The 23,511-nt window shown below is 41.9% G+C and overlaps 1 protein-coding gene across 1 annotated transcript in view; it reads right to left on the bottom strand.

Annotated features, from left to right (window-relative positions):
- The window catches only part of IQCK (IQ motif containing K), a 130,342-nt gene that overhangs the window by 32,836 nt on the left and 73,995 nt on the right, over positions 1-23,511 (bottom strand). Inside the window, exon 8 of the mRNA XM_014587063.2 lies at positions 2,550-2,661. Within this exon, the coding sequence (XP_014442549.1) occupies positions 2,550-2,661 (112 nt within the window). The remainder of the gene's footprint in view (positions 1-2,549; positions 2,662-23,511) is intronic.

Below are 23,511 nucleotides of genomic sequence, written 5' to 3'. Positions count from 1 at the left end.
TCTCCAAAATCTATGCTTTGCCTATTAATACCATGCTGACTTTTTCTGAACTAACCACAGTTCTGGGACAGAACTGGCTTTTGGGCCCAAGGGCCATTTCACACTTTCAGTGTAAAAGGGAATTTCCTGATCAGGTCACCTTGGGGTGTTTACTGAAGAACCCCATCTTGTTTGGTAAACACTGCTCCCTCTGGGCCTTGGAAGGAAAGGGAAGTGAGCAACAGGGTGGAAATGGTAATGCTTTCACTTGGCCTCTGCACTGCTGGCTAGATAATGCACGCACGTTCAATCCACTCTCCCTGCTGCAGAGCAAGCCAGATCAATCAATCAGCCAACAGCAAATCAACTCCAAAGAATACGGAACAGATATAAAGAGGCACGCTGCACTTTCCTCAACCTTTAAACTGATTACAGGCCTGATTGTCTTCCAATTGTGAAGTAAAATGAAATGGCATTTGTGCGTGGAAGAGAGGCCTGTGCTGGGCCAGCCAAGTAGTAACAGCTCAAGCTGCTTTTTTATGAGGGGCCCTAGGACGGCCAAGCCAACGAGCTTCTCCACTGCTGCAGGCACTTCCATATGTTGACTCAGTTAATAGTCACAGCTCCATCCATCCACCTGTTCATTCACTCACTTATTCACTCAACCACTCCTTATCTGGTACTCATTTTGTGCCAGGCCCTGTACTAGGAGGTCAGCAAGGCAGGTAAGGTCTTTATCCTCATGGAGCTTACACTCTAGTGGCGAAGACAAACAACTGCTGAGTAAACAAATGGCAGCTGCAAAAGCAACAGAGGTTCTTGTTGTTGCCCAGAGACTGAGAGAAAGAAGGAAAGTGAGAAATATCCTCAATCCAATGGGGAGTGGTCATGTGGCAATCCCTTCTCCTCCCTCTCTCTCTTTTGGGATTATGGGTACACATGCATGCGTGTCCAGTGTGTTTTTCAAACCAGGGGAGCCGGCATGGGATCTAGCCACCTTAACCACCAGGCCATGGGCTGGCCCAAGAACCCCATGTTTGAAGGACAACACAAAACAACTGAGGATCTGGAACCTCCCTAGGGTCCATTCTGGGTGAACATTAGAATTTAGGAAATTCAACATTTACACAGATGTCTGGCCCCCACTACAAAGCAATTAAGTCAGAACCCCTGGAGATAAGATATTGGAGTTTTTTTAAACTTATAATTTTGAAATTGTTTTTTTCTGCTTTCTTTTTTTAGGTTTTTGCCATAGGGTACATGAGCTTGCCAGAGAGAGACAGAGAGAGGGAAAGGGAGACATCACTCCCCAGAGGGATTGGAAATGCTGCAATCTCTTCTCCTCCATCCTCTTCCTGGGATTTTGGGCACACATACACAAGCACCTGGTGTAATTTACAAGCCACTAGGTCCAGGATTCAGACTGCAGTCAGCCATGTGGGAGTCCAGCACCTTAACTAACATACAACCTGCTAGCCCAGTTACTCACTTCCTGAATTCATTTGGATATGATCAAGTTCTCATGGCCAGTACCACTCTTATATCTGGGCCAGAGAGTGGGCCTTGGCATTTCAGCGGGCCCCTACATGTCACAAATGGTTTGATTTACAGGAAAGTTGCAATAATTATACAGACCTCCTAAATTCACCAATATTTTTTATCTCACCATATTTGCTTTCTTATTTTCTATGCCTTTGTGCATCTATCTATGTATATACATGTTATGTTATTTTTTTAATAAACTTGTACTTTTTTTAAAAATTTAACTTTATTTATTTATTTTAATTTGACCAGAGAGGGGCAAAGCGAGAGAAAGAAGAGAGAGAAAGTGAGAAAGCAAGCTGCCAGGCCCAGGACTTGAACCATGGTCAGCCATGTGGGAGTCCAGTGCCCTTAACTACCATGCCACCTGCTGACCCGCATGTTATACATTCTTTTTATTTTTCTGAATAATTTGAGACTAAGCTATATGTCACAATCCTTGACCTCTAAAACCTCTAGTATGTATCTTCATAGGGCCATCTGCTTCATTCAGTCCAGCTATTTAAATGCTATTCTCTTTTGGAAACATCCTCACAACATATTACAAAAATGATGTTTAGTCAACTATCTGGGCATTCTGTGGCCCAGGCAGGTTGACACATAAAATTAACCATCACAAAAGGAGAGAAGACAAGCAGAAGATACTGTTTAAGTTCAGAACAATCAACAATTTAGAAGAATAACTACCTATCATATTGATAGACACTGTGTTTACAAAATAACGGGTTATTCTTGATGCCTTGTAGCTTATATTAAAAAAAAAAAGAGAGAGAGTTAAAAAAAAAAAAAACAGTAGACACACGATGACACTGAATTTGTTCCTTAGAGCAGGAAATGGCCATGTAATTATACCCTATCACCTGTCATTCCAGAATGAAATCTTCCTGTGCAGCCCCTTCTAACACACACACTGAGTTCCATGCAGACATAAGGCCTTTATAAAACCTCAGAAGGCCTTCCTTCTTGAGCCTAGAATAAGAATCAGGCTTTTCCTGAATAAACTAAGAATTGTGAATCAAGCAACTGACCTTTTTGTTTTAGTTTGGCCCAGAAGAACTGGACTCGCTGCCGAATGTGCTTGTCCTCCCGCAGTTTCTTCTGCCACTGACGCAGTTCCTGAATCTCAGGATCGCAGCGAACCTGGAAATTCCAATACAGCTTTAGTCCTTTTTCTACATTCTTCCATACATTAGCTTATTAACCTTGCATGGAAAATCCTTTGTAAAGCAATTGGATGTACTTTTGCTTCTAAGTGAATCATTGTTCTAAATGAATTATCTACACCTCTAAAGCTAGCATTATAGGTTGTGGTGTGCAATAAAGTGTAGTGTAACCATGTGTGTAATGTTAAGTTTCCTTGCAGTTTCATTTTAAAAAGTAAAAATAAGCAGGTGAGATTATTTTGAAGAATATATATGCAATATAATATATACACACATACATATATATGTAATATATTATATAAAACTAATATTTCCTTATCTGTAAAATGGGAGCATATTATATATATATATATACACACACAGGTATGTTATGTGTGTATACACACACACACATACATACACACTGTTTTTTAAAAGTTTTTTGGCATGTGCTCATCAGAGAGAGACAGAAAGAGACAGAGAGAGGAAAAGTGATAAATCACCCCCCCAGGGGATGGCCATGCTACAATTCCTTCTCTTCCATTTTCCTCCTGACATTTTGGACACACCCACATGCACGTGTGCGTGCCCAGCATGATTTTCAAGTGGTCAGGTGGAGGACTCAAACCTCAGTCAAGCATGTGGCAGTCCAGTGCCTTAATTACCACACCACCTGCTGACCCCTTGAAGAATATATTTTATTTAACCTAAAATACCCCAAAGCTTTTCATTTCAACACATAATCAATATAAAAGATTACTTATGGGATATTTTACTTTGTTTGCCATACAACATCTCCAACACACAGTGCATTTTGGCACATCCCGGTTTGAACTAGTTGCACTTTGAGTGCCTAGTAGCCATGTGTAGCCAGTGGTCCCCTACACTGGAGAACATAGCTCTAGATGTTCAGTTAACATATGAACCACTGTTCTGTTTCACACCAATTGTCTGAGTGCTTGCTTCATACTGGCCTTTGAGGTAGACACAGAGAATAAAGAGATAATCAATAGTCATTATAGTAATAACTATTTTCATTTTATTATTATGATAGCTCATTAATTGAGCACATATGTCCCAGGGATTGTTTAAATGTTTTGCAAATTTTAATCATCAAAACAACCCAATAAAGCGAAAATGGTTATTCCCATTTTACAGATGAGGAAATTGAGTTTAAGTAACTGACCAGTCATACAGTCAGGAAATGGTGCACCAACCTTTGGCAGACCAGTTCCAGCTGCCCTTGAGAAACTTAGAATCTAGTAGAAGACACAGAAATAAGACCAATAAGGTATGGTCAGAGTAAGGATATTGGTGTGTCCAAGGGGGCACAGAGGGGACATCTAACCCAGCCAGGAGTGATCAGAAAACTCTTCATGGAAATGACTCCTGGGCTGAGTTTTGAAGGATGAGCTAGAGTTAGTCGTGAAGAGAAGGGTGAGGAGGGGACCAGCAGTTAGCATAATGGCTATGTCACTGGACTTCCGCATAGTCGACCGCGGTTCGAGTCCCAGACCCGGTGGCTTAAACTCATGCCGGGTGCGTGTGTGTGCGTGCCCAAGATCCTGAGAGGAGAATGGAGGAGAAGGGATTGCAGCGTGACCATCCCCCCTGGGGGGTGATTTCTCGCTGTCTTTCTGTCTGGCGAGCACAAGCAACATATAGCAAAAAAAAAAGAGAGAAGGGTGAGGAGAGTAATGATATCCCAGGGAGCAATACCAGCCTGTGCAAGACGGTGTGGAGGGGAATCCTGGGTGAACGAGGAACTCCAAGGTGAGAAGAACCATGGCCACTCACACCCATGCTCTTGCTGACTCAGCTTTCTACATCTCCACTTACCAGGGGAGTTTCTCCTCACAAAGTGGACTCCAAGACAGGAAGTGAGTGACTTCACATATGTGCTTACATATCAACTTTATTTTGAAAGATAAGTTAAAGTCAAAAGAGAATGCCAGGACATATTCTCTAAGAAAGAAAAGGCCACGTTTTCCACATATGTCCCTACAGTAGTGGTTTCCTGCCTCAAGTCTTCAGACTGACTGACTATACAGCCATTTTGAGAGTTCTCTTCATCAGCTCCAGTCATTGAAAATGAAGTGGTAGCTTTATCGTCTAGGAGAACAGTGACCTATACTTGAGTTAGTACATGGAACTGGGGAATCCCATACCACATGCTCAGGACGCCATGTCCCTTTCTGGTAGCAGTCCTCTTCTGTCTTTCCAGGGACTCCATGTGCCCCAAAGAGGGGCCTGCTTGCTCCTCTCCTTCTCTTGAAGCCACAGCTCAGCCCTGCTAGTCTGGTAGTTCGGACCTGGTGTTTCGGCAGCTGTGGGGAATACAGGGCTCACTGAGGCAGAAATGGAAATTCCACATGCCTGAAGGACCCAGCATTTAAGAGAGATGAGTTAAGGGAGCCCAGGGAGAGGACAAACTAGAGGACCCAGGTTTGTCTGAAGGGGCTGGCTGTTCCCAGCTTTGTTGATCATGGTGATGCCACCAAGCCAGGGCTCACTCTCTGCTTTTTCAGACCACACTGCATCTTGTGATTTCCTACCCAGGGCCACTGGACTTCCTACTCTGGTCATGCAATCCTCTCAGGGAGTTTCAACATTTTTTTCCTTTTTCAATTGCCAGAGCGCACTTGCCAGAGAAAGACAGATGGAAGGAAAGGGAGAAGGCATTCCTCAATGGGGCACTCCACAACCCCTTCTCCATTTTTCCATCCTGACAGGATCTGGGACATGCAAGCACATGCCTACTGCGTTTTTCAAGCAAAAAGGCCTGGAATTCAAACTATATGATCAGCCATGTGGGATCTGGCTCCCTTAATCCCCAGCCATAGGGCCAGCCCTGATAGTGTCTTTTGATGCATAAGGTTTTTTTATTTTAAACTTTTTTAATTGACAGAGGATATACGCATTTGCTTGAGAGAGACAGAGAGGAAGAGAGAGAAAGGATTCCCTAATGGGGCATGGTCATGCTGCAATCTGTTCATTTCTCCATCCAGTCGGGATTATGAGTATACACACAACATGTGTTTGGTATGTTTTCAAGCTGCCAGGAACAATACCCAAACTGTGGTCAGTGATGGGGGAATCTGGTTCCCTTACCCACTAGGCTTCAAGCTGTGCTGGTTTTTAATATCTATAGAGTAAAATTTATCTATTTTTTTCTTCCATTGTTTGTGCCTTTAGTGTCATATCTAAGAAACCATTGCCAGATCCAAGTGTATAAAGATTTACCCCTATGTTTTCTCCTAAAAGTTGTGTGTTAGCTCTCAAATTTAGCTATTCAACCCATTTTTGGCTAGTTTTTGTATATGGTATGAAGTAAGTGTCCAATTTTAATTTTTGCGTGTGGATATCCAGTTGTCTCTGAACCATTTGTTGAAGAGGCTACTTTTTGCTCCATTGAATGATCTTGGCACCCTTACCAAAAATTGATTGGACAAAGAGGTATCAGTTTATTTCTGGACTCTCAATTCTATTCCCACTATGGGTGGGATGTGTGTGTGTGTGTTTTAGTTAAAATTTACTGGCTTTCTAAGTAAGCTATAGGAATTGTAAATAAAGCTAAGTATATAGTTATCAGATTTTACATATTTAATTCTGCTTCTAATTTATCATAGGAAATGTTCCAAGAATGTTAGTCATAGCTGGAGTGAAAGAATATTTGGGGAATGTGGTAATGTTGTTTGTATAATGCAAGTCTACAGGAGAGCTGGAGGCTTCCCTTGGTAGATTTTGATATAGAAAAACAACAGCAAACACTACTGGAGTAAATCCAGGTCCATCATTAGAACCTGGGAGCACTGTCTTTTAGCTTCAAAGCAAGTCCATATGCACTTAAGTGGTGGGAAGCCAGTCTTCACAAACTTGAGACTCCCATTAACATTTTACCTTCCTGGTTCTGCTCTCTGAAGGGTCTCCATATGGGTTTTTATAATTAGGAATCTTTGAGGTAAATGTGGGGATTCAGGTGATCTCAATTCCTTTCCTCCCAGGAAACTCCAAAGTTTGTTATGCATATTGATCCTATACCATCCAAGAGCTGCACTCACCAAGAGGAACTTGGATGGATGGTTCCTCAAACACAAGAAAAATAGTCTCTCTTATTATTTCCTCTCCTAGAGCATGAGGTGCCTTGTCTCAAAAAAAAGTACTCAAGTAATTTTTTCCCCAAAATAAAAAAGATTGCCTATTTCCAGCTGAACATATAAATGAAAAAAATCTCCTGCTTAAAAAGAAAATACATGGGACCATCAGATAGCATAATGGTTATATCACTGGACTCCCTACATGGCTAACAGTGGTTTGAGTCCTGGACTCGGTGGTTTGAAATTTACGCTAGGCATGTGTGCAAGTGTGTCTAAAATCTTGAGAGTAGAATGGAGAAGGGACTGCAGTGTTGCCTTTCCCCCAGGAGGTGATTTCTCACTTTCTGTCTCTCTAGCAAGCACACATGCCCTATATCAAAAATTTCTCATGCACACACGAATTAGTTATAAATTTATTTTTAAAAATTATATTTAGGGCTGGCTCCATGCCCTTATGGCTAAGGTAGTCAAATCTCACATGGCTGAGCCCATGGTTTGAGTCCTGGGCCTGCCAGTTTAAGAAACATGCCGAGTGTGTGTGTTTGCATGCCCCTGATCCCAACAGGATGAAGAAATGGAGGAGGAGGGGTTGTGACATGACCATTTCCCAAAGTAGGTACTTTGGCCCTCTCTCTTTCATCATCTCTCTAGAGAGTGCATGTACCCTCTGGCAAAATTAAAAAAAAAAAAATTCCCACACCCTTATATATAAAGCATTGTGTAATACAAACTTCAGGGAGTGAAAATCGTCCTTTATTAATATCATAGAACATATAGAAGGCCCCTAAAATCCTTTTTATTACAAACCAATGTATTTGTAGTGTTTCCTAAAGTCTTGTGTTTGTAAGGACCAGGCACCTTAGATATCTCTATTCCAGGTAGCTATGATCCGAGCAAATCCAAACCCTGGGGTGGGAGAAGGGCACAAAAGGGATTATCTGCAACTTTTGCACCAGCTCCTGTTTACCAGGATCTAAGCACATAGACATCCCCACATTTCTGTACTACACCTGACAGCCTTAATGAGAACAAACCCAAAGGAATTTCTAAGTCACTGAGTACCAAGACGACACTGTGTATGATTAACAAGTTAACTCTGTTTTGTTAGTCAAAGTAGTTAAATTATTTCTTTATACTTGGCTTATCCTTATTCCTGTGAGGAACATACCATGAAAGTGAGTTCATCGGAGAGGAAGAAGAATGGGGGGGGGGGGCTGTCAGCTTTTACTTCCTATGTTTCTGGATTGGATGGTTCGAGATGCTTAGAAAAAACACATTTTGGTTTAGGAATACAATGAGCACTTAAATTCTAAGTAACAGGCTGCTGAGGGGCAAACAAGGGTTCTCTAACTTAAAAATACTTTTTTTTCCTAAAATCATTTACGTCTCAATTACCTAGCTAGCCAACAAACAGCAGCACCTGTTTCCCAACGTTCTAGAAGCCTACAGTCTTTCATAGCATTCTCCTCATCACTTGAGCACAATTTTCCTTTTGGCCAGAAACCCTTTCTTCTGTTCCTTGATTTCCTTCATTTTGAACCAAGGGCCGCTATTTATCCACGTAGAAGCGGCAGCCTCGGGCCGCCACGGTGGCTGAGGTGGGACGTTGCTTCAGGATCCTGGGTCTCTATGGAAGACGGGGTTCATTTCGAGGGTTTACTTGTACATAGCACATGCCCAGGCACAAGCCCGTGACTGCGACTGGCTGGGAAGGTTGAGGGGAAGGATAGTGACGTGAGAGCCAGTTAAAGGTAACTCTCTCTGTCTCTGTTTCTCTCATAAAATAAATAAATAAAAAAATAAATAAACTGAACAAAGAAAAAAGCAGCCTTGTTAGTTAACTTCTCAGTGCCAGGAAAGCCTGGATCTCTAGAGAAGGCTTTTGTAGCCCTGGGGAAAGCATGCACCCATTGAACTAGGCTAATCCCAGTCATTATTATCACGATTAGGGAAGCAATTTAAATGGCAGTGGTTGTGCCAATCAGCAAATACCACAGAGTGTGGTGTAATGTTAACACATAAACAATTTCATTGCAAAACAAAGACTCTCTTACCAGAGGCTTTTAACTTCCACTTTTTAAAATTACTGTGTGGAGTCCATTTGCTCTTCCAAGACAGGCGCATAGAATGTGATACACATTATGTTCTTGACTTTGGAGTAAGACACAAACAAAATAAAAAAAACGCCTTTATATACATGCCAAAATTTAATGAAATGCCCGCGAAACCATCATTCTCCTAATTATATATGACTCTGATTAAAGTCAACATAGGGTACCATATTGGTTTAAAAAGCCAGCTCTGAATCACACAGCCTAAGGATGAATCTCAGATCTGCAAATAAACTGAGGAATCTTGAGTAAGCTACTTAAACACTCTGAGCCTCAATTTCCTCATCTGTAAAATGGACATAGTAAGAATATTTACTTCATTGGGTGGGTTAACACATGCAAGATGCTCAAACAGTGTCTGATGCATGGTAAGCACTCACTATGTCAGCAATTTCTTAAATCAATTAACAAGCTAATGATTCAGCTTCGGAAGTTCAATCCTACAACTGCTGTTGCTACATGGAGCCAAGTGGCTGAGGAGCCAATGATTCATAAACTAGAAAGGAAGGCCTCCTCCCAAGGGTTTACAAAGTACTGCATACAGAAATGGGTTTGTAATTGCGTAACTTGAGGCATTATCCAACTGACTGAGAGGTATGGGGCTGGCCCTGCAGGCAGAGAAGAGAGTGGCTGCTGCCTGGGACTCTGAACTTACCCTTCATAGATCTATACTTCTGAGTCCTTCTTAGCTCGGTTGTTTTCCCTGCCTCTTTGGCAAAACAGACAAAAACATAGCAACAGCTATCCTCTCAGGATGATTCCCTGGAGTTTTTCTACTTGCTCTGGAGGAAGATACTTGATATATTATAGTTGCTGGGAAGATGCTGGAGAAGCAACAAAATGACAGCCAGCCCCTTCAGCAATGCTCTCAACAGTGGACACCAACTTGGCGTGAAATGGCCCATAGAAGGTTCTCGCTGCTCCTCAGCCATGACCCGACAGACTAATGATTATATTGAAGAATTTTTTACTCAAGAAAAGCAGAATTCAAGCTCAAGAAAATATATGTTTGTGGGACCAGCAGTTGGCATAATGGCTATGTCGCTGAACTCCCATGTAGTCGATTGTGGTTCAAGTCCTGGACCGGGTGGTTTAAACTCACGTCCGGCGCGTGTGCGTGCCCAAGATCCCGAGAGGAGAATGGAGGAGAAGGGGTTGCGGGACTGTGGTGTGGCCATCCCCCCAGGGGGTGATTTCTCACTTTCTGTCTCTCTCTGTCTTGCAAAATCTCTTCCATTACCTAATAAAATTTTCAGAAGTTACAATTCTGTCATGAATTCTATTTTCTCTTTATAAGGAGGTATTGTGATTCTTGGAACTTTGGCAAAACAAACAAAACCAGGATGGTTTCTCATCCTGGTGGTTATTAGTGTTCCTTATTGTCTTTTTTTAAAAAGAATTATTCACCTAATTTATCATTATTATTATGTTAAAATTTGCTATAGGGCATGTGCACCCTCTAGAGAGAGACAGAGAAAGTGAGAAAGCAAGATACCAGGTCTGGTACTCAAAACATGGTTGGACATGTGGGAGAGTCCAGCATTGTAACCACCACTCTACTTGCTGGGCTTCCTTATTGTCTTAAGGACCTAATTTTAAAAACCTGTAGATAACATCTATTCTCTGGTATTGAGGAAGTGTTACAAATATTCATCTACAGTAGGACAGTATGCTTCTATTTTAAATTTAAATTTATTTATTTACATTCATTCACTACACATCATTATAGCATACTAAATGAGATTTTCCATCCAGAATACACTGTATATTGGCTCAATCAAGAACATCAACATACATGTTATTGTCAACAAATAATTTTCCATTTCTCATTTCCTATATATTTTGCTTTTTTTTTTTTTTTTTTTGCCATCCTTGATTCCTTCTCTCTCACCCTCTGCCCTGTCCAACCCTCCTCCCATACTGTCTCCGGTATCCAATGGTCCAATGGTTGCTTTTTATGCCTTTTCCTCCCATTTTATTGATTTGCTAATGAACTTAATCTAAATATTTCCAATAGCAAGCACAGCTGATACATACATATCCATGAACACAAGTCTGACTTTAGGCATAAACCTCAGTGAGTTTCTCTCTTGCCAATCTTAGTATCTTGTCTTTGTCTGTGGTTTTGGTCAGTCTGTCTATAACGTGTCTTAGAGAAGATCTTCTTGGGTTGATTCTATTTGGAGTCCTTTGTATTTCTTGGGACTGGATCTCTGAGTGCCTCTCTAGGTTTGGAAAGTTTTCTTGCAGGATTTCATGGAATAGATTATCAATGCCCTTATGAGTCTCTTCGCCTTCTGAGATGCCAATTATCCAGATATTTGTATGTTTGATGGTATCTAGTATTTCTCGTATACTATTCTCAAATTTGGGGGCAATTTTCTGTCTTCGTGGTGGATTTTTCTAGGCCAGCAATTTTCTCTTCTATGTCTGAGATTCTATTTTCTGTATGATCTAGTCTGCTTTTAATACTTTCAAGAGAGATTTTGACTTCCTGTTATAGTCTTCATCTCTAACAGTTCCATTTGATTCTTTTGTAAAGTGTGTAATTCCTCTTTTAGATCTTACAAGAATTTCCTCAGCTCCTGGAACTTGTCAACTCCTTTCTCCTTTCTCTTCTGCAGTTCATTGTCTCTCTTCTCTCCTGTTAGCTTTGCCATTATGAATGTTCTAGATTATCAGACATTTCCATGAATTCCATCAAACTGCCTGAATGAAGAGGAGTTATTCTTTTCCTATGGAGGAGAGGTATTTTCTTGCTTTCCCATATTTCTTGTGGCCCTGCGGTGATTTCTAGTCATCTGATGGATGGTGTTTCTTCCCAAACTTGAAGTTCAATCTGAGCGAGGACAGTATGCTTGAGTTTGTCCGGGCTTTCAGAGAGGTGTAGAAGCATGCTCTAAAACTGTATTTTCAAAACAGTGGGTTTTAGCACATTAATGAATAGTAAATTTAACTAGGTTGGTTGTGGATGGCATTTTAAAAGTCTAATCAAATAGAAAATAAGTTACTTCTTTTATTATTAAGTAAAGAGTCTCTTTATTCCTGGTAATGATTTTCTGCCTCACAGTCTATTTTACCTAGTATTCATAATGATGCTGGGTCACCATTCTTTTGGTTGTTATTTGTGCTGTACATCTTTTCTCATTACTTTCAAATGATTCTGGGTCATTTTGTGTTGTGTGTACCTCTAGCATATTCCTCTGATGAAAGTCAATCCAGTGTACCATACTGGTTCAGAAAGCCAGCTCTGAATCAGACAGCCTGAGATCATCTTATCTTTTTAAACTCAATCTACAAAGCATGGAAGATTTTGTTCTATTTACATTTATTGTGTTCCGTATCAATAGTTCTCTCAGTTTATTTATTTTTTGTCATTTTTTAAAAATGTTTTTTTGTTCCAAAGTGAGAGAGAAAGAGAGAGACAGCACCTCCAAAGGGTCCTGAAGCCATGATCCTCCCCAGCCTTCAGCCAGCTCTAGATACAGACAAGTTGTGCCCAGCACATTCAGGGAGGTCTCCAGGTCTCAAACCAGGAACCTTCCCAAGTGGGGCTGCCTTGCAGAGCATCATCACATTTTACTGCTGCACGACCATCTGGACCCTGCCATGTTTTTACTTTTTTTTTCTTGATTTCTATTGCATTGGATTTTTTGTATTCTACTTGTGTCTTTCCACTGATTTGTTAGCTTACATTCTATTTTCTTTCTTTAATACGTTGTTATAATGTAATAAACAACTTAAAATAAAAAATGAATCTGTCCAGCCTCCTCCCAAACAGTGCAAAGATTTTCAAATGATTTAACTCCAAACTTCCCTTTCAACTTTCACATTATTGTTGCCTAGTATTTCCACTTTCTCCTTATATATCTATCTCCCACCGGTTAATACCTATTTAGGTCTATCAGGTTTCTCCATTCACCTTTCTTTTTTATTATTATTGCATACCACTCTCTCCTTCTAATTCAAGTATATCATTTACTAGTTCTTTCAGTGACAATATGTGTCTGCAAAATATCTTTATTGCTCTTGAGTGATAATTAAGTGGGCATATAATTCTAGGTTCACTGTTACTTTCCCTGAGGGTTGGAAGATATTATAGCTCACTGTCTTCTGGTATATACTAATGCTGATTAGAAGTCTGTAATTAGCCTTATTGTTTTTCCCTTGTAGGTAATCTTTCCTGTTAAGACAGCTGTAAAGATTCTTCTTTGCTTTTGGCATTCCAGTTTCATCACCAAGCATTTTGATATAGTTTAGTCCTTATTCCTCTAGTTCCAAATTCGATTTTCTCATTCGGTATCTCTGTGACTATCCCTTCTCCCCCATTCATTCTACTGTCTCCCTCTGGAGCTCCTTTTAGTCTGACATTGGACCTTCTCATTCTGTCTTTCTCTTAACTGATTTTCCATACTTCCCATCTCTATCTGTCTGATATATTCTGTCTCCAAGTGTACTAATCACTCCTCCAGCTGTTTATTGCTATCCAATACTTAATTCATGCCCCCAAAATGGTCCATGGATCAGCAATATCAGCATCACCTGGGAACTTGTTAGAAATGCAAATCCATGGGCACTCCTCAAGGCCAATTAAATTGGAATTTCCTAGAGTGGGGCCATGTGTGTTAGAACCAAGTCCCCAGGTGATTGTGATGCTCACTGAAGTCTGAGAAGCACTGCGTTAGCCCATTTGTTACTCAGCTGAAATCAGAGTGTCTACTTTTCATACTGCCTGTTTTTCCAGCAGAGTACACACATACACCCACACACATTTTTCTCACTAGTCTGTCTCTATTTTCATGCTAAACATACTTATCCCATAGTCTCAACGTGCCACTCCGGGGCCTGGATTTCCCAGTTGGTTGTATTTACTGACTCTCCCCTCTCTTGTTGCATTTTTTTTTTATGGGCTCATAACTATACTGAAGGGGTTAATAGCATGGGTTTATTATATTATAGTTAAATGCACACTTTTAATTTCATTCCCAACATCAAATGTTATGTGTAGTTTCAGAATGTTTGCATGAATGGCTCTTACTTCTTGGCAATTGATACTATGTAATTATTTTTTTTCTTCATCCTAAAGATTCAAAGGGTTCATCTAAGTATCCACCAGCCAATTGACCCCTCCCTTCAAAAACAATACCTTAAAGCCATAAATCCAGTCTGGATTCACATATCCTGAATTTGAGCTATCATGGGGAAAGAGGAACTGTATGAGCAGGACTGATTATCATGGAAGACTTTTTATTAATGATTTTCCAAACAGTATTTCTTATGGACACGAGTGCAATTTTTTGTTTTAGGTATTTGGTATAGGGCACATATATCTCTGTACCTCTAGTATATTCCTCTGATAAAAGTCAATGCAGTGTACCGTATTAGTTCAAAAAGCCAGCTCTGAATCAGACAGTCTGAGAACCAGAGAGAGAGACAGAGAGAGACAGTGAGAAATCATCCCCCAGGGGGATGGCCATGCCACAATCCCTTCTCCTCCAGTCTCCTCCTGGGATTTTTGGGCATGTATGCACATTCACCTGGCATGATTTTCAAGCCTCTAGGTCCAGGGTTTGAACCGCCATCAGCATGTAGGATTCCGGCACCTTAACCACCATACCACCTGCTATCCCATGATTGTAGTGATCTGAAAAGTTTTGGTACCCCTGCTCTGATGGAACAGAATGCTAAGAGTGAACTCACTGTTGTAAGACTTACTACCCTAACATCTGTACAGCTTCAGCTCTTACTCACATGAAGACCATGCTGACCATTATAAATCCTTGAAGCCTGAGTCAGAAAGGACTGCTGGTGTTACTCTTGTGTGGTCAGGAAGGCGGGATCTGTTTGACTCATTAAGTGCAGCTGCTTTTCAGTAAGGCAGTCTTTGCGGTTCAGGACCTTAAAAAGGCCTTCTCCCAGGAAGCCACACCTTTATTTTTTATTAACATCCTTTTAATAATAGGCCATATTCCAGTACATACTTGGAAAAACCTGCATTTTCCCCAATAACTCAGTGATGATAGTTCAGATGAAGTTCATCCAACTATTCTTGGTACTAACTTACTCAAATAATCAGGGACTGGATAGGTTACAAAAGCGTTTAAGGGATTTGATGAAATTCATAATGACGTACAGGGTTACATTACAGCAAAGTGTGTGATGCCAGTGATTATTGCACAATGCTTTGGTTTCTTTCTTGCACTAATACTCAGGGCTGCCATTGACATAGTCCTTCCATTACAAGACGGTGCCAGCGCTATTCTAGGAGTTTCACACATACTAAGTAACTTCATTTTCGGAACAACCCTATGCAGTAGGCACTATTGCTATCCCCATTTTCAATGACAAAACTGAGTCACAGGAAGGTGAAATAACTTGCCTAAACTTGGAAGAACTCTAGCGAGGATTTGAACCCACATAGTCTAACTTTAAAGTAGTAGTTCTCAACTCCGGCTAGACATTGAAATCAATTTGGGAAGCTTTTTAAAACAATTACTGGGGGCCAGCAGGTGGCATAATGGTTAAAGCGCTGGACCCCCACATGGCCGACCGCAGTTTGAGTTCCAGACCTGGTGGCTTGAAACTCATACTGGACGCAGTGCATGCATACCCAAGATCTCAAGAGGAGAATGGAAGAGAAGGGATTGCAGCCAGAGCACCTGCATGGGGAGATGCCTGTGAGCCGGCCTTGTGAGTGAGGCACCTGGTATCCTGCCTAGCACTAGTAACCAGCCAAATCCCCCCTGTAGGGCGACTTTTCACTCTACCTCTCTGTTTCTCCTGCAAGTGCACACACAGTGTAACAAAAGTCACTCTTAAAAAAAAAAAATTACTGATTGATTCCTGAGTCTTACCACAGAAGCTTCTGACTTAACTGATGTCTTCACAGTTGTCAGAGCTACCCAGGTGCTGCTAATGAGCAGTTGAGCATGAGCACCACTGCTCTCAAGTGTGGACACTTAACTCTTAACACTTAACTTGCCAACAGCTCTCTTCAGTGTGGTCACCAGATTACCAGCATCACCTGAGAACTTGTCTGAAACGAAGCCTTCATGTCCCATCCCAGTCCTATTGACTCAGATACTCTGGAGGTGGAGTCCAGCAATCTGTGGGTTAACAGGCTCTCTAGATCATTCTAATGCAGACTAAAACATGTGAACTGTGCTATACCCACAGTAAATTGCATCTCCCTGGATCCCTGTTCCTTCAAACTTTGTCATTCTTCTCATTAAATAGGAGAGTCAATCCCTTTTCTTTAATTACCAAGAAGATGCATATGCTTGCTAAAGAGACAGATGTAAAAATCCCCTCAAAGGGTTGTAGTCATGCTGACATCCCTTTCTCCTCCATTTCTTCATGCTGTAGGGACTCGAGGTACATGTGCCCAGCATGTTGTTCAGTCCACCATGCTGGAATGCAAACCATAGTAAGCCATATGGGCTCTGATCCCCTTAACCACCAGGCTACAGAGCTGGCTCAATCACCCGTCTCTTGAATCTAAAATAAAAAAAAAAAAAAAAAAAAAAAAAAAAGACTCATTTTGACCAATAGAAAGTAACTACCATGTTGCTATGCAAGTTCTAGAGGTCTCAAGAAAGCCTGAAGTTTCTGGTTTTGTCCCCTTGGATTGTTTCTGCCTTAATTTAAGAAAGCTGACTGGCCTTCTGGAGGATGCGGGGTCGCATGGAGGAGAACAGAAGTTCCCTTTCCAGCAGCCAGCATCAACCGCCATGTGAGTGAGGCGAGATCGGACCTTCCAGCCTAGCCCAGCCACCAGCTGAATGCAGCCACTTAAGAAGCCGAGATGAGACCAATAGAGGCACCACCCAGCCAACACAGAATCATGGATGATAATCAGCTGCTGTGATTTTATGTCACTGAGTATTAGGGTAGTTTATTATTCAGCAGAAGGGGCTAAATTGCAGCTGCGTCATTTGCCCATAAACTTTGCCTTAAGGGGAAATTGGTTAGTCATTTAAAGAAAAGCACTCTAGGAAAGTTGGAAATCTGGCTGGTTGCTAGTTCTAGGCAGGTACCAGGTGCCTCCACACAAGGCCAGCTCACAGGTACCTCCCTGTGCAGGTGCTCTCATTTAAGCTCTCTGTGCTTAAAGGGCTTCTCACTTATTTTATGCTCTGCTGTTGTCTATCTAGGAGTTTTTTTTAACTGTGAATGAGGGGCCCTGCATTTTTATTTTACACTGGGCCCTACAAATTATATAGTCTGCTTTCTCATTTATTCCTAACTCCCTAGGAACTAGAATCCATTATTATCATCAGCCACATTTGACAGATAATGAGATGGAGAGAAGTTAAATATTTTTTAAAGAAGTATTTTATTATTTATTTATTTAAATTTGACCTGAGAGGGACAGAGAAAAAGAGAGGGGAAAAGTGAGAAAGCAAGCTGCCAGGGACTGAAACCACAGTCGGCCATGAGAGAATCCAGTGCCCTTAGCCACCATGCCACCTGCTGGCATTGAAAAGTTAAATATTAATAATACAAGGTCATATAGCAAAGGAGGTGGGATGGCACTCAGGCTTGTATATGTGGGTGCTCAAAATCTCTACAGAAGGGAGAGATGGAGGAGAAAGAGCTGTGGTGTGATCATTCCCCATGGGGAGTGCCTTCTCACTTCCCTCACTCCTCTGGTGTGCCCTCTGGCAAGTTTAAAAAAAGAGAAAGAGGGACCAGCAGTTAGCGTAATGGCTATGTCGCTGGACTCCCATGTAGTCGACCGCAGTTGGAGTTCTGGACTCGGTGGCTTAAACTCACACTGGGCACGTATGCATGCGTGCCCAGGATCCCAAGAGAAGAATGGAGAAGGGATTGCGGCGTGGCCATCCCCCTGGAGGATGATGTCTCGCTTTCTGTCTTTCTGTCTCTCTTTTTGGTGAGCGCACGCACCCTATAGCAAAAACCTCTCCACAAAAAAAAAAAAAAAAGAAAAAAGAAAAAGACAAGAAAGGAAGGAAGGAAAAAAACAGGCTAACCTGGGAATTTGTTTTTTCAGCTCTTGTCACATACTAGGGGTAGGTTGTGACTGAGCAAATAAAAAGGTTTTTGGGTTTTTTTTTCCCCCTAATAACTTGGCATGATGGCAAAACATTCTGTAGGCATATTATGGAAAATGTACTTGCAACTATAACCCAGAGTATATTTAAACAATTATGGGAGCAGGCAGGGAGAAGGGGAAGGGCCTAGCCTGGGAAGCTAGGCCCAAAGCAGCCCAAAAGCCACTATTTATAGTGCTGTGGCCTATTTCAGCCTGCTGGGTGGCCCTGAAAATCGCCCTAAGAACTGGGCCTGGAAACTGACCATGGAAACCAGGCGCCTGCGTTCTGCAGTATGGCTGGAATCATGCTGGGCATAGACAAAAGTTTTTTGATGAGCTCAAGGACATTTTGAAAAAAAAAAAAAAAAAGGATTTTCTTTGACAGGGAATAAAAACAAAACAACTGTTAAGAAACACCATCAGAAAGTGATGAGGAATAGAGTCTTAGGGAAGCTAAAGTACGGATCAGATCAAGTCGGTACAAAGCTGACAGCTGTCAACCACGTTCCAAGCCTGTGCTAATACCTGATGTGCACCATCTCACACCCTCACCTAAAACCCACGAGGGTGGCACCACTGTTATTTCCTTTCTGGAAAGGAAACAAAGGCTTCGAAACACTAAGCAACTTACTGAGGGGCACGGGGGTGGCGAGTCTGTACCAAGGCATCCCATTTACCACACTGTCATTGCTTCTCACATTGTAGTATGCAAAGACTCACCAAGGGTTCTTGCTAAGGTGCAGATTATTTTGTTTCCAAGCAACCAGGTCCGGGACTCAAACTGTGCAGTTGGCCATGTGGGAACCAGCCTCCTTAACCACCATATCACCAGCTGGCCCAAAGTGTAGATTTTGACTCAGAAAGTCTGGGTGGAGACAGCTTCTGCAGTTCCAATCAGTTGTCAGCTGATGACATTACTAGTTGATGGCCCACGATTTGCATAGCAAAGATGTAGATACTATAAGTTTTCTTTCTTCTACGTTTATTCTCCTACAATCCATTCTCTCTACAGCGGCCTGACTTACTGCACTATTTTTCACTGCGGCATAACAAATAACCCCTTAACTTTGGCAGTTTAACTTGATTAGGAACACAGGGGCAGCTGAGTTGAGTGGTTTGGGCTCAGAGTCTCTCAGGAGGTTGCAGTGAGGATGTCAGCTGGGCCTGCAGTCATCTGAAGGTACCACTGGTTAGAGACTATTCCTAAAATGGCACACACATGGCTGTTGGCCGGAGGCCTGTTCTTGTCACATAGGTGCCCCCATAAGGCTGCCTAAGATATGGCAATTGTCTTCCCCACAGTGAACAATCCAGAGACAGAGAAAATGAGGGAGAGAGAAACCAAGACTACAGTATCTCGTTTTTGAAGAACTATTTTATTTGACTTTATTTATTTAAATTTGACCAGACGGACAGCGCTTGGCCGTGTGACTTACTTTGCTCAATGGGATGTGTGTGGAAGTAACATGTGCCAATTCCCGGCCCAGCCTTGGCCTTAAGACACATTTTGTGTGTTTTGCTCACCCCTCTGAGAGTTTTCATCCTCTGCCATGAAAAGAACTTGCCCCTGGTCATCTGCTGGATTCAAGACAACGAAGGCCCAAGAGCAAAACTAAATCCAGCAGCCTAAAGCCAAGTAGTAGAGCCCAGCAGCTGAAATCTGATTGGTTTGCATAGATGTGAATAAATGTTTACAGATCAAGCTGTCCCTTATCCAAAATGCTTGGGATGAGAAGTGTTTCAGATTTTTGAATTTTGGAATGTTCTCATATACATAGAGATATCTTGGGGATAGGACCCAAGTCTAAACACAAAATTCATTTATGTTACATATGCAAGGGGACTTGACTTCAAAAAGTTTGTAGAATAACAGAATCAAAGCATAAGTTTATTTGCTGCAAACTTTTTGAAGTCCATGTATAGCTTTTTCGTAATACACAATTTCTATGAACTTGTTGAAGACTCCTTGTATACCTTGCACACACTGAAAGTAATTTTTTTGCAATATTTTTGTAATGCAGCATTTTTTTTTTACCATGGACTGTTGCATGAAGTCAGGTGGACTTTCTACTGATACTATGTTGGCTCTCGAAAAACTTTGGATATTGGAGCATTTCAGATTTTAGATTTTCAGATTAAGAATGTTCAACCTGTATTATAAATCACTGGATATTTTTTTGTTTTTGTTTGTTTGTCTGCTTTCCTCTAGGGCATGTGCACTCCCCAGAGAGAAACAGACAGAAAGAGGGAGGAAAAGTGAGAAATCATACGCTGGGGGAGTAGCCATACCGCAATCCTTTCTCCTCTGTTCTCTTCCACGGATTTTGGGCATGCATGTATATATGCTTGGTCTGTTTTTCAAGCCGCCAGGCCTGGGACTCAAATTGTGGTCAGGTCTGTGGGAATCCAGCCGCCCTAACCACCATGCCACCTATTAGCTCCAGGTCACTGAGTTTTCAAGTAGTTTGTTAAGCAGCATTATTGTGACAGTAGCTAACCGATACACTTGACACTATATTATCTTTTTGTTTGTATCTGTTTATAGTCTGTTGCAAGAACAGAAGCACTATGAGGGCAGAGACTTCATCTCATTCCCCAAAGTATGCACAGCATCCCACAGAAGCCTGCCCGCCCCACAGTACGCACTCAGTGCAGGTGAATTCATGACCTAGCTCAGAGCCTGTTCATTTAACCATTATGCTACACCGCCTTCAGATTAGCTCCCCAAATCATGAAGTATTAAAAAAAAAAAAAGGGACCAGCAGTTAGCGTAATGGCTATGTCGCTGAACTCCCATGTAGCCGACCGCGGTTTGAGTCCTGGACCCGGTGGCTTAAACTCACACTGGGCACGTATGCATGCATGCCCAAGATCCTGAGAGGCGAATGGAGGAGAAGGAATTGTGGCGTGGCCATCCCTCCTGGGGAGGGATTTCTCGCTTTCTAGCGCTCTGTGTCTTTCTGGCGAGCGCTTGCGCCCTATAGCAAATACCTCTCAAAAAAAAAAGGGGGGGGAAGAAGAAAAAAGAAAAAACTGTCATCTTGAACAGGAGGTTCTAGGCGGTGTATTGTTCACTAGGAAAATGTGACTCACACGAAGTGTTTTGCCTTTGTCTCCAGCCAGAAGCCATCTGTCTTCACCTGGGCTGTATCAGAAGTCAGCCAGGAACTACAACCAATCCCGCCTGAGAAAGGAAGTGCTGCTTTAAATGACACTGGCTCACCTGGTTGGGCAGTGCTCCCAGGAGGAAAGCCAGAGAGGGGGCTAATGAGCACACACAAAGGGAGGAAATAGGAAATACATGTACTCACACACACACACACACACACACACACACACACACACACACACACCCTGCAGCCCGAGCCTGGAACAGCTGCAGGAGGAGCCTTCCCTCTGGAAGAGAGGAAGAGGAAGCTGGAGAAGGCTTTTAAGGCTGACTGGCAATCTGGGGAAGCCAAACCCACAAGAGAAAGCAGAAGGGAAAAAGAATCTGCATCTTAAATAATGAATTATCAGAACTTTATGAGGAAATAAAAATCGAAACTAACTTCTGGAGTTTTATTTAATCCTGCCATCTCAGGACGCAGTTGGGAGTATTTGGGAAGAGAAATGTTTGGCTAGATTCCAACCTATCGGCTACGTTGGTAGTGTTTTCCTTCAAATACAAAGGCTCAGAATAGAACTGTGTGTGCTGAGAAAGCTCCTGCAATGCTAAATGAGAAGGCAAGTTGCAGAATGGCTATGCACTGTGAGCCCATATGCATAAAAAATGCATCTCATATGTATAAAAAGCATACAATATGATAAATATACGCATAGGGAAAACGTGGACCTGAAGAAACACCTGTTAAGAGTGGTTTCACCTGAGAAGCAACTTTTGGAGAGTTTCACATTTTACTTTAAATCATTTCTATATGGTTTGACTTTTATCTGTAACTAGTAATTGTTTTTTTTACAATAATAAAAATAAACAAAAAAATGTTTACAAAAACAGCCATCTTTTCCCCTCAGACCAAACTGACATGCATTATTTCAGTATTCTCAGAGGTGGTCAAATGCGGTTATAAAGTGACGTCTTACTTTATATGGTGTTTACTAGTGACAAGGGACCGTCCCCCTCACTTGCTCTGAGCGGTATCCCTGGCGCCATGCTTCACTCACCTTACTCTTCCGGTTACCTTGGCATTTACTGCCTGCAAATGCGCTGACTTAAAGCACCCCACGGAAAAGCTGTGGCCTGCAGCATGGCCGACTTCGTCAGAGGCTTGGAAAGGAGGGTCTTATCCCACCTCTTTGTTCCTCCCGTTTGTTGGCATCCTACTTCCTCTTTCATAAATCAAGCAGTCTTCTAATATCACACATAAAAATGCCAGAGAAAGATGCTCTTTCCATTTGGTCTAAAATCTCTCTCGTTTGCTTAGGAAACAGAACCTTTGGTACTTTTCAAATAGGAAAGACACTGATACATAGATTACATCCACATCGATACCATTCATTTCCGCAACTAAAGTTTACAGAACACTGTCTCGAGTGCTCTCTCATTTAAAGACATTTGACCTTCACAATAACCCGATGAGCTCGACTGGGCAGTTCCTCTTATTTTTGATTTAAGAAGAATGAAACTGGGATTTGGAGTTGATTGATTTGTTCTGGGTCATCCAACGAGCAGGTAGCAAAGTCAACGCCATTCAATCAGTGGGTCTCAACTCCAGCTGCAGGGTAGAGTCACCGGAGGCTTAAAAAAATACCCATCTCCTATTCTTACCATGCCTAGGTGAATAAAAATCTGAGGATGAGGGTCTGGGTGTTTTAAAAATAATACCTTTGCTATGACAAGCGTTTTTTTTTGGGGGGGGGTGTTTTGTTTGTTTGTTTTTGCTATAGAGTGTGCACACTCACTGGAGAGAGAGAAAGTAAGAAAGTACCCCCACGGGAGATGGCTATGCTGCAACACCCTCTCCTCCATTCTTCTCTTGGGATTTTGGGCACTCGTGTACACACAAACATCTGGCATGTTTTTCAAGCTGCTGGGTCTGGTACTTGGGCCATGCAGTCACCATTCCAACTACCATGCCACAGACTGGCCCCAGTGAATGACTTTAATGCACAGGAAGGATTGAGACCACAGCAGTCCAGTTACAAATAAGCCAGTGTGTGTATTCGTAAGCAGGTGAAGAACTCCTTCCTCTATGTTTCTTCTCTAGTTGGGGCTTTATGGAAGAATATGGCTCAGAAATAAAAAGGAAGGGACATTCAGAGACCCAAACACGTGGAAGAACTTCAAATGCATCAGGCCAAGAAGGAAAGTCAGACTAAAAGGCTACCAATCATGTGATTTCATCTATTTGACATTTTGGAGAAAGTAGATCTATAGGAGCAAAAACAAATCAGTAATTTCCAAGGATCTGACAGTGGGGACTGGAGGCAGAGAATGACTACAATGGGTTAATAAAAGAATTTCGAGGGGCAATATCAGTGTTCTATTTCTTGATTATGGGAGTGGTGATGTCAAAATTCAGGGACTATATCTTAAAAAGAGTAAATTTTACCATATGAAATATAAACCTGAATCACACACACTC

This window comes from Tupaia chinensis, unplaced genomic scaffold (genome assembly GCF_000334495.1).
Source record: "Tupaia chinensis unplaced genomic scaffold, TupChi_1.0 Scaffold000182_1, whole genome shotgun sequence".
Classification (NCBI taxonomy): domain Eukaryota; kingdom Metazoa; phylum Chordata; class Mammalia; order Scandentia; family Tupaiidae; genus Tupaia; species Tupaia belangeri.
The sequence above is the reverse complement of the archived record's forward strand: the minus strand, read 5'-3'. Positions and strand labels throughout refer to the sequence as shown.